This window comes from Montipora capricornis, chromosome 5 (genome assembly GCF_036669925.1).
Source record: "Montipora capricornis isolate CH-2021 chromosome 5, ASM3666992v2, whole genome shotgun sequence".
NCBI lineage: Eukaryota > Metazoa > Cnidaria > Anthozoa > Scleractinia > Acroporidae > Montipora > Montipora capricornis.
In genome coordinates, this window is record NC_090887.1 from 9,796,851 (window position 1) to 9,809,350 (window position 12,500).

A 12,500-nucleotide genomic window follows, 5' to 3' on the forward strand; every position below is an offset into this window, starting at 1 on the left:
GTGCCGGGGGCAGCACCTTCAAATGTCAGAGCGACGCCTGAAAGTACTACGAGCATCTTGGTGAGATGGGGAGAGTTGCCCTGGGATAAGGTCAATGCTAACATTACAGAATATATCATCAAATTGTACAACGGAAGTACTCTGGAATATATACGCAGCTATAATGTCTCTAGTCATGACTTTTCTTTCTTAATAAACCGCCTTGAAGTTTACAGCAATTACAGTGTGCAGGTGCAGGCGGTCGCAAAAACGGGCAGCGGTCCGTTCAGTGAGTTTGTAAACACCACCACTCATCAACCAGGTGATTGTAAGTCAAGTGAAAAGTGAGGTTAGGCGATAAGATCTCTAGGTTGTCATGGGATTTTGCCAGGGGTTTTGGGAAACAAGGAACGTGGCTGATTTCAACTGTGGAACAGGGGAACAAAGACTAAATATCTTAGGGAACATAAACCATTTTAGGAGTCAAAAAGCTGAGAACTAGTTTGTAAGTAATTCCCGGAACAAGGGAACACGATAAATTTTTCAAAAGGAGCAAGGGAGGCCTGGAGGCCCATAATAATAGAGCTCAGCAAGCTCGAAGCGACCTATAGGGGCCTGTTCCTCAAAAGCTTGGAAAACTCTTCAGGCACCGTTCACGCGAACGCGGTTTTACATCAACACGGTTTCATGACTTCAAAACCGCGTCAAAATCGATGCGGTTTGCAAATGTTTACACGGACCCGTTTTCACCAGAAAATTAAAGTCGTGATGGTATAAGCGAGCGCTGCAGTACGTGCTAAATCAACCACTTTGAATCGAATGATACAAATTTCGTGCCAAAGTAGTAACCGTATTCAAATCGATGCAATTTCGCAGTTTACACGACAGGTGAAACCGTATCGTTTTGAAAACGCTCCACTTTTGGCAGCGTTTCCAAATCGACCCGTTTTCGATCGGTGTCGTGTAAACAGAAGGCGTAACTGCATCGAAAACAATGCGGTTACAAATGAGGCCGCGTTCGTATAAACGCTGCCTCAGTTTCGGGCCCGAAAAGAAGTTCGTAAAACTAATATCGGATCACCTAGAAAAGCTTCAATCTTTTAGAGCAACACCAATGCTAACAATGTTTGCTCTGGATGGGAAGATTTGTATTAGGAACAAAAAACATTTGAGTTTAAGTGCACTTTTGTAAGAACCCTGATCAAACAAAAAAGGAACAGCTTCTCGTCCACCCAAAGCTCAGTTTCTCCTAAGGCACGGGGCGGTGTCCGTCTTTCTCACATTTTGATTATGGTGTGTTAGGTAATATGTATCATAACTTGAACTTGGTACTACTTTTTCAAAGTGTCTTCTTTGAGTACCCATGAATGGATCTCCGTTTGCCGTCATAACGTGCCTTACCCCATTCACTCCCATGGGTTCCGGCCCACTGACGAGTAAAATAGTCTGGCGTTAGACAGAGTAAAAACTAAGTCTGGCCGGTTTCGGCCGGTTTGGACGTCAAAGGGTTACACTCTGAGTCGTCAGGGAGTTTAATAGGGAATTTAAGAAACGACGACGGCTACGACTACGAAAACGCGCCAAAGCAATAATATCATTGGTTAAAAGAGCATAAATAATCGTGCTGCACGTGCAGCACGGATTTTAGCAAGTATGTTTGCGGTCCTCTGTATAACGACGACGTGAAATCGCCAAATTTGAAGTTTTGATGGCAACGTAAGCATGTAACAGAGAATCCTTCATTCTCTATTTTAAATTTGAAACCGCTCGTACCGATTTATTTTGAGGATACTTTGCCCACATTGTACGACGCCAACTAGACTGAATAATCGCGAAAGACCTACGATAGAGCCAAGTTATATTTTGAGGTGACGTTTTCGTCGACCGTCGCCGTCGTAGATCTTAAATTCCCTAACAAACGACTACGGCTACGGCAACGATAACGCCACGAAAGAATAGTGCCATTGGTTAAAAAAGGAAAAATAATCGTGCTGCACGTGAGGCACGCATTTTAGCGCATATTTTGGCGGTGCTCTGCGAAACAACCGACGTGAAATCACCATAATTGAGGTTTTGAGGACAATTAACCTGAGCATACAAATGTGAACCTGTCATTTTTTTATCTCTGAAACTGCGAGATGGAATAATCATGAAAGACTTGCGTTAGTGCGAAGACGTGATGACGTGAGCGAGATGGAATAATCGTGAAAGACGTGCGTTAGTGCAAAGATGTGATGACGTGAGCGAGATGTAATAATCGTGAAAGACGTGCGTTAGTGCAAAGTCATATTTTGAGGCGATATTTTCGCCGTCGTCGTAGAACTTAAGTCCCTGGTTATAGAATTTCGTACTGAAAACTGTTGGTGTCATCAAACGAAGAACACCCTGGAATCCATATCTCTCATTGGCTCGGTCGAGCATCAAACGACCTTGAAAGCGTGGTACATAAACCCAAGCTCGAGTTCAGATGGACCATTTTATAGTCTTTGCTCAGTTGCCAGGCCTTTGAATAAAAGTGAGGCTGAAGTTGACCTTGCTTTGAAGCAAATCTCATTGCTTTTCTAATGTAAATCATGTTTCTGTAATGCTAACGAGTTTCTGTGTACATGAGAAAGGCAATGAGGTTTGTATCACAAGGTCAACTCCAGCCTCGCTTTTATTAGAAGGCCTGGTAACTGAGCACAGAACTGTAAAATGGTCAATTGGTAACATAAATACTCTAAAAGCCAAATTTATAATTAACGTTTCAACAGAGGGAGTTTAAGCCTAATTTTAACAAGAAAATAAGCATGTGAGGTGACAAAGCTTCATTTGCAATTTTTCCTCATGAGTACAGGCTCGTCATTTACCAATTAATCCGTCAAGAAAGTATCACTGAATCATTAAAATGGATTTTATATTGATACCGATTGAAAACTGGCCCCGAAATGTTTCGAGACAATTGACAGGCCTGGCCTCTCCCTAAAAAGCGAAGTTGGTGTATGACTTCGTTTTGATACCAATTTAATTGGGAGTTTAAGAAACCATGTCAGTTACGGGCGACGAGAACGTCACTTCAAAATATAAGTTTGAGCTATTTTAAGTATTTCACGATTATTCCACCTTGTTTGTGTTGTACAATATGGGCGAAGTATCCCATAACCGGACTGGTACGGACTGGTTAGAAGTAAAGAAAGAGAATGAACGATTCACTGTTGTATGCCCACGTTTTTATTAACGTTGTCGTCAAAACCTTAAATTGACCATTTTACAGTTGTGTACTTAGTTACCTTGACTATAAATGAAAGTGTGGCTAGGGTTGACCTTGTTGTGATAGAAACCTCACTGTTTTTTAAAATGTAAATTCCAACTAATTAGCATGAGAACAACATCATTAAGATAGAGCGAGTTTCAATTGAGTGTCGTAAAACCAAAACCAAAGTAATTACTTTGGCCAATCAAAAAGGACTGAGACAATCCTGCAAACCAATCAAAACTCGAAGTAATTACACGTAGCCGACACAAAGCGCGGGAAAATGTGCACGCGTGAGCCACGATTGGTTTTGGTTTCACTTCTGATTGGTTGAAAAAATGGCGCGAGAACTTTGAACCAATCACTGAGTGAAGTAATCATAAACCAAAGTAATTATCTAATTACTTTCGACACTCAATTGAAAACCGCTCTAAGAAAATCAGAGAGGTCAGTATCATAACAAGGGCAACTCCAGCCTCGCTTTCATTTAAATGCCAGGGGCCGGTTCCTGAAAGGTATAATAACTTTATTCCAGGGGTAAATGTGCCACAATACATTTCTCCCTAGAATAGAGTTATTACACCTTTCAGGAACCGGCTCCAGGTAACTAAGCACATTACTGTAAAAAGGTCATTTCAAGTTGTTGCTTTGACGAGAACGGGTGAGAAATGTATGGAAATGCGTGCGCACGTGCAGCACGATTATTTTTCCTGTTTTGACCAATAATATTACTGATTGTTGGTGTTGTCATTGCCGAAGACGTCGTCGTTCCTTAACTCCCTAAAGGGAGGCCCCTGGCTACGAAAATAAAAATTTTGCAAAAAAACCATGAATTCTCTGCGAAAGTGAAGTAACTCCCTCCTTTCCCATCCTGTCCTTCCCCGGGATACGATGGTTTTTTTCTTAATATGTTTGCTTTTTAGCTCCGACGGTTGTTCCTCAAAACGTGAAAGCCGTTGCCACAGGAACAACTACAATTCTCGTTACATGGAACCGCTTGGAACGAACAAGCATTGTCGGTTTCCAATTGCAAGGTTACCACATCAAATACACGAATTCCGTGTTGGGAGAACACGAACGAACGCAGAACGTTGATGATGTTGATAACTTTACTCTGACAAATTTGAAAATATTTGCGGAATACAAAATACAAGTCGCTGCTCGTTCAACCCAACCCGGAAACTTCAGTAGTCCAAAAACCGTCAAGACACATGAGGGAGGTAAGGCTACGTAATGTCACGCAACTTTTTATGTAACTTTTTTCATCTCTTGTCACGCCATTCACACATTAGCTGACTCCAACTTTTGGGGTGTCATTTCTTATGTTAAAAGTTGACCAATCAACACGTCGTTATTCATTGACACTTAAAATGCATAATAATGGTAATGATAATGACAATGACAATGATAACGATAACGATAACGATAATGATAACGTTAACGATAACGATAACGATAATGATAATGATAATGATAATGATAATGATATTAATAACCGCAACAACAACAGTAACAAAGTGGCTGTTCGTACGGGACCCGTACACCGACCTATATTTGTTATTCATACGGGAGTCTACGGGAGGACAGGTTCGGTAACACTCGGAAAGTCTTACCTCGTCTTTAATTCTTTTATATACAGTTCAGCTATCAAACTATGGCATTGATGCCTGTTTAATTTCATGAAATACCTCCTTCGTTCCGATGTCACCGGCCATCTGATCTGCCTTGTGTTTCTCGCATTTCAGTCTAAGCACTCATTTCAAATAGACCACTTTCTTAAATGGCGACCGATTTGATGTTCTATTGTATTTATGTTAATTGGACCTACTGGCCTCATTTTGGTTAACATATTCTTTTGAATTTTGCGCATTGCAGCGAGGCTAGAAAGGCTTATCAGCATTAAAACAAAAGAGTATTTTATCGGGCCGCCAATATGAAAAAAGTCTATAGCGCTGATAAACCAACCCATCCTCCACCCGTAAACAATTGCTAATTTGCTCTGAATTGGCTTTTATCGTTAATTGTGGACACTGTGTCCCAGGACTTGTGGGGAATGGTCATATTTGTTTGAAAAGACAACCCAAGTGTATGGACATAGGACTCGAACCTGGGAATGTTGATTATTTTAACCCGTCACTTAACCGCTTGACCACCAAACCGCTAGCTGCTCAGGGACAATATTTTATTAAAGACTATTAATTTTATGATGATGTAGTATCACTTGGCAACAAACAGTATTAAGGACAGTGCCTGCTAATTCAAAAGTATTTTTTCGCTGTTTACTGAATATACGGGAAAAGCAGATCTCATTAAGTGTTATTAAAATCCAAAAAGAAAATTGGGGGTAACTACGCATTTTTCAAAGATAATTAATCAATAACATTGGCAAAAAGCTTTAAAATACAAAGCAATGTATGGCGTTCCTTTCCAAATTAAAGCTTGATTATCTCTGAAAAATGCATGGTTACCCCCAATTTTCTTTTTGGATACCAAGAGCACTTGCTAAGTTCTGCTTTCTCCGCATAAATTTAAACCGCGCAAAAATATCCCTGCATTAGTAAGCACTACCGATAGGAAATCCGAGTATCTGGAGATGCGCAGAACGTATGCGCAATAACAATGGTAGGCACCGTCCTTAAACACTGCAAAAAATTGATTATCAAACTTCACGACAAAGCTACATATTTTAAAATCTAAGCCTAGGCCTAATTAATCTAGCTTATGCCTAATAGCCCACTTTCGATATATAAAAATTCAGTCCTAAACAAAAGACATCATCTCGAGGCTGTGGGGAATAAACTCATACAAATCTTAATATTTATTCCCCAGAGCCTCGAGATGATGCCTTTTGTTTAGGACTGAATTTTATTATATCGAAAGTGGACTATTACTCTTCAGCAACAATAATCTATGGGAGAGTTAAATAAATCTTTTTTTGAGAGAGTGGTTTCTTGATCTTCAGAAGCGGGTCCTATAGATCTAGAGTTGAAACTCCTGGTTCAAATCCTATCCTATCCTTTTCCCCTGCTACCACAAGTCGTGGGACACAGTGTCCGAATTTATCTGTTATACGCAATTTCGAGCAAATTAGCAATTGTGTATATCAGATGAATTCGGGGAGGAGGACATTTTGGATAAACAATACCTAAGTGTAAGCACCCATTTTAAAACGGTTAGCTTTCAATAACTGCTAGGCTATGTCGGTCAAGGTTAGGGTTAGAACCTGTAATAATCATTCTAAGAGTGACTTTCAAATGACCTTGAAAAATAAACGTAAAATCAAAACGTAAACAAAAATGCAAAACATTTAATTGGCTTATCGAACAAAAACAAACGAGCACGAATTTTCATTGGCTTAGCGAACGCAGATGGAAACAACGTCATCTATCCATGGACCTTTCTGGAAAGTTTCGCTTTGATGACATTTGAAAAGCAGAAATGTGATTGGGCAATCGAACTGTTTACTGCCCATATCAGTGGCTTCTTTTGCAGGAATAAGGAGAGGCTTTGTTTTAATCTTGCCAAACATTGGTCCGTGAAACAAATTGCGAACACTTTTTCAAGGTCATACGAAAGTCACTCTAAATGTCGGTGTACAGGTCCCGTACGGATAGCGACTGCCTATTAATAGAACATATTCGTATTTTCAGTGTTGGACTGGAACTAGCTTGTAATGGAGGCTAATGCGGGGGAATCCTTTCAACTGCAAATACTTTTTAATATATTCCCCCGCATTAGCCTCCATTGCAAGCAAGTTCCAGTCCAATGTTGAGAATATAAATATGGTCTATTATCAGCATCATCATTCAACAATAAAAATACACACCTTTAGCCATAAATGAATCATATTTAAAAGATTGGTCAAAAGAATGACAATTTAATATGTTCATCTCCTTTATCTATTTAGAACATATTAAAAGCGCACTCAAATATCAACCTATTCACAGTTACAAACGACACTCGCGGAAGGATAGGGAAAGATCCTTCCATTACCTTCACAGGGTCTGTAACCCTTTGATTCCCAGGAGTGATCAGCCTGTAAATTATCCTCACAATTTCAATGAAATGTCAGTCAGATGTGTTGAGAATGAAGATAATTATTAGCTCAAGAGATGTCATCTTGATATAACACCAAATGCTCATGACTACCCAACAAAGAAATCTATGTACTAGTTAGGAGAATAACGTTTCGATCTTGGAAATTAAAGTTCCTCAATTTCCCGTGTGGTTTTTCACCTGAAAGTTTGCCTTCTTTACCGTGTACGTAATTTCTGTTATTCTTTAGTTCCCGGTAAGCCGCCGGAAATAGCTGAACCAGAGGTGCTGGACTCAATTTCCGTGAGGTTACACTGGAGCCCAATCCCAAACGAGTTCCACAACGGTATCATTCGAGGATACCGCATCTCGTACGAAAGACTGGTTAACGGCACTAAGCAAGAGAAAACGACAGTTCCACCAGCGAGAACAGTGATGCTTTTAAATCTGGATAAAGCTACCAAGTATCATGGCGAAATTCTTGCGTTTACCAATGCTGGGAATGGCAAAGAAGCTAACTTCACGTTCAAGACTGCCGATGATAGTAAGTAAAGTGTTCCAGTTAATGAGGCCTTCCCGACAACCTCGGTCCCACGACCATTTTCTTCGCATTTCAACGCATGCCCTACCTCTGAAATGACGATTATCGACAATTCCTAATTTTCTCTAAATTGACTACTATCGTCAATAGGCCAGTTTCGTATTCTAACGGTTGGACTGGATCTAGCATGAAATGGAGGCTAATGCGGGCAAATTAATTTGCATTTGAAAAGATTTGCCGAGGACGCTTGGGAAATAGATTTCGAACCCCCATGCCTGAACTCGCAGGACTCGAACATGAAAATGTTCGATTAATAACCCTTTCACTTAACCACTAGACTACCACAATGAGTTTTTTAAACAACAGCAGAATCGTGATCATTTTTCTATTTAAGTTACTTGATGAATTGCGACATGATTATAATGCTACATTTTATCTTTTAAATAGTTTAGTAGATTATATAGTATTTGTATTCGTTGTATTTTTATAGCTTAGTATATTTGTTGTTATTTTATTCTTTAGAGGGCCACAAGTTTATTAGCTCAGGCTATTACGTGCCCACTCCATGAAATAAAGACTTTACTTTACTACTACTTACTTACTTTACCACATCGCTAACTGCCAGAACATTAATTTTTTTTATATGCCAACATTTTTTTCTTCCGAATGCAGCTGTAAACGTGTATTATCACCCGCTGAGAAACAAGTTTAAACAGGAGAAAATGTCGGTTACCAAACCTAAAGAGAAAGCTAGCCATTTTAAAATCAAGCCGTAGACTTAACAATTATTCAGCTATGATTTTATTTATATGCCAATTAGTTTTGGTAAATAACCGGCACACTTACCAGTCAGTTGATCTTTAGTGGTTAAGTGGATAAAAACAGTTCCTTCAAAGTGGGTGCTCCGGGTTCAAATCCTGTCCAGGATTGCAACTTCTACTGTTTTTTTTTTTACCTGCTACCACAAGTCCTGGGACAGAGTAATCTAAATCGACAATAAAAGTCAATCCAAAGAAATTAGCAATTGTCGATAATCGTTATTTCAGATGAGGACATGTTACGCATGTCCCAAAGCGAAAGGAAAGGTCGTGGGAACGAAGTTGGAACACAGGCTCTCTCGGTTTCCTTTCCTTGTTGTCATCCTCGAGACAAGTAGTGGAAGGGAATAGAGAGGCTGGTTTTGAGGTTGCCTTCCGGCAATGCAATTGTTCGGAAATGAAGTTATCCTTTGTTACTATTGTCAATAGAACATGCGCCATCAGGCGTGCGAGTTGGCGACAAGAGAAGAAATAGCTTTTCGTTCAGTGGCCATGCTGAATGTTTAGACGGCAAAGACTGGACCTGAGTTTGTAACGTCATCGGATTTGAAAGTATCCGGATTCGATCGTCCACACGATTCGAAATCATTCTGGATAGCGGTTTCAAAAAGTTGCGGATTCGCATCCAGCATTCACTGGAATGGGGCTTGGGAATAGATGTGGAGGGAAGGCGAATTCGTAAAGAAAACGTTGCCTATTCAAAAGTAATCATCAATTATACATTCCAAAGGGACGTTAAATATTTCCTCTCCTGCGTCAGACTAACCTAGCGTTGAAGAAAAATCACGAGCAGAGTAGAAAATCAAATTTAATATTCAACCTTGTCTTTGAGTTGTGTTAAAGGGGCTGTGTTACGAAATTAAGCCAAATTCAGCGACGGGAAGGGGGTGGGGGTGGGAGGATGGCCACTGACCACCAAATCACTCAAGGAAGGTTTGAATAGAGCAGCAAATATAGACCAAAGTAGGGATGGGCAAAATTGAAGATGAAAATGGATTTCAATTGGGGTTTTTGAAAACTGATCAGCCAACAATTTTTCAAAGTTTCTCTGTTTTTTCTAACTTAAATAATGTATGATCGACGAGACATTTATTGGACACGAAGCATTGAGTTTGGTTGTTTTAAAAGTAAGAGATAGAGATAACATGGGTTGTGTTTGTTCACTAGTACCCAGTCAGCCTCCGGTGGAACTCAAACCTGTGAACCGAATCTCACCGACAAAGCTCAATGTGACCTGGAAACCTGTTCCCGAGCAATTCAGGCATGGAAGCTTAACGAAATACATCGTGACGTATCAACGTGTTAAGGTTGGCGACGTGAAGACAGAAGAAGAAGAAGTGAACTATACTGAAGTTTACGCAAATCAGACTCACGTGTCGTTGACCAATCTTGAACCATATGTTGAGTACAAAGTGTCGGTTGCTGCCGCGACATCGAAAGGGAAAGGTCCATTTGCGTTTGTTATAGGAGGTATGAAGTTATACGGGAATCCCTTGGTCCACAACTTTCGCTGCAGTGATATCAGAGCCTTTGTTATGCAAGAAGTAGTAATGATTATTGACAGAAGCTCATGCATGACCTTGAAGCGTTTAACTCTGCTTCAGAGCCGGGTTTTTTTGAGTTCAGAATTTTCCTTATTTGGGTGTAACGTAGCTCGCGCAATTTCCCGCCGTGCAACCTTGATCTTATTTTTGTCCATATTTGGGCATAAAATCCCCAGCTTTGTTCCAAGGAAAAGAGTTGCAAGTTACTCGCTTTAAGGTCATGTGCTTCCGGTATTGATCATGCACCAGTCCCTTAATGACACCCAAATCGAATTTTTGAACGAAATATTCGAACCTCTGAGTTTTGGGACTCTTTTAACGTTAATGTCTTCTCTAGGCTTAAATGACCAGCCGTTTTGTTCGCCCGCGTTCCTCCGTGCACACTGCGGCTGGATCACTGGTCCAGCCAATTGTATTTTCCACCCGATCAAAAAGTCGCCTGTCTGCCAAATACAAAATACAATTGGCTGTATACAAAATACAATAGCGACGGGTGCTACCTCACGGCCGTTCGTTGAGAGGAGGATGTTAACCGCAATCACAAAACGGAAAACGGAAAATCGCACCTATGTCTCCTCTAGAGCAGAAAAACAGTATTTTCAGTAATCAGTATTACATTTTTGTGTTTGTTCGTTTGTTGTTGTTTTTTATGAGCCATTATTTTAGCCTGACTCTACCCTGTTCTAACCAAAGCCGGAGTAAATATTTGATCCCCTGCGAAGAGAAAGAGAACCGCGCCTACTGGAAAAATATATAGATGTTATTGAACTAGCATGAGGTCCGTACTGGGAAAGTATTGCTCGAGTTCCTTTTCAGGCTCAGTCTATAGACTTGCAAAAAAATGAACGAGACCAATATTTCCCAGTACGGATCGAACAACAATCAAGTACAACGAGGATTTTGTTATATTGGCTCTCTTGCGCAGGGTTTTCTATTCCTTGAGTCTTCCCTCTTCGCCTGCTTCTGTTAACGGTTCTGGAAAGCAAAATTCATACTGGAACTCGTACATGACTAAATAAAAAGCATTCCTCGCATTTTTGTTTTTATGTTCGAGAAAATGGAAACAGAAAATGGGAACAGACAATGGGAACAGTTTGGCAATCAATATGCGCTGCCTCGTGACCGGTTCATCTTAGCGGCCCGAATTGCAAAATTCGGACCTCTCAGAGAGAACCAATCAGAATTCTCCGTTTTATCTCGGACCAGTTTGCCTATACAACTTCTATAATTATCTTATCTCTTCTTATTTTAGCCTTCTGCCATTTCCTCGTTTAACCGTATCACATTTTATTGCATCTTAGTGCTAGTCATCTCGTCAATGACGTTTTGGCCACTACAAGAAATTGAGGTTACTTGTCCTGCGCTTTTTAGGACAACCGCTGCAAAATCGAACTGAACCGCTTGTTCGCAAAACAATTCCACCGACGTTATATACGTTTGTGCCAATGTTCCACCTTGAATTGGCTATTATCGTGAATTCTTAATTTGCTTTGAATTCACTACTATCATTAATTTAGAAGACTAAGAGCTTGGTATCGATCATGGGAAATGTCATATATTTTTTAAGTTACCACTCAAGTGTATCAGTGGACATAGGACTCGTACGTGGGAATGTTGATTAACCCGTGACCTAACCACTTGACCACCACCACACTGCTAACTGCTCAAGGACAATATTTTAAACACTATTTGACAATGCTGTATTATCATTCGGCAATAAACACTACAAAAGGTCTGTTGCCAAACTTCAAAATGAAAGCTTAGGCCTAAATTAGTAATCTAATTTTCAGCAGCGATTTTCTATGGGAGACTTGAATAAATGTTCTTTTGAGAGTGCGGGGTCTTGATATTCAATGGTGAAATGGAAAGAAGCAGTTCCTATAAAGTAGAAACTCCGGGTTCAAATCCAATCCACAGATATGATTTTTGATTTCCTTATTTTCTCTGCTACCACAAGTCGTGGGACGCAGTGTCCAAAATTAACGACAATCAACACGATCTCCTCCTGAAATGAAGGATTATCCTTCATTGTTAGTTTGCTTCAAATGAAGTATTATCCTCCATTTAGATTACTCTGTCCCACTTGTGGTAGCAGATAAAAAGAAAAACTAAAAGTAAGTCCCTGGACAGGATTTGAACCAGGAGCACTCACTTTAAAAGATCTGTTTTTATCCACTTAATCGCTAAAGATCAACTGACTGGTAAGTGTGCCGATTATTTACCAAAACTAATTAGTATATAAATAAAATCATTGCTGAATAATTGTTAAAGTTGTACTATGATCACAAAAATCATTTTCTTTTTTCTTCAGATTTTGAAAGCGTGTTCGCTTAACACCTAACTGGCAAAAT

General features: G+C 40.0%; 1 protein-coding gene across 1 annotated transcript in view; it reads left to right on the top strand.

The window, feature by feature from the left end:
- LOC138049395 (protein sidekick-1-like) overlaps positions 1 to 12,500 on the top strand; it is a 71,887-nt gene that overhangs the window by 34,786 nt on the left and 24,601 nt on the right. Inside the window, exons 11-14 of the mRNA XM_068895647.1 lie at positions 2 to 301; positions 4,135 to 4,431; positions 7,497 to 7,790; positions 9,773 to 10,075. Of these exons, the coding sequence (XP_068751748.1) occupies positions 2 to 301; positions 4,135 to 4,431; positions 7,497 to 7,790; positions 9,773 to 10,075 (1,194 nt within the window). The remainder of the gene's footprint in view (position 1; positions 302 to 4,134; positions 4,432 to 7,496; positions 7,791 to 9,772; positions 10,076 to 12,500) is intronic.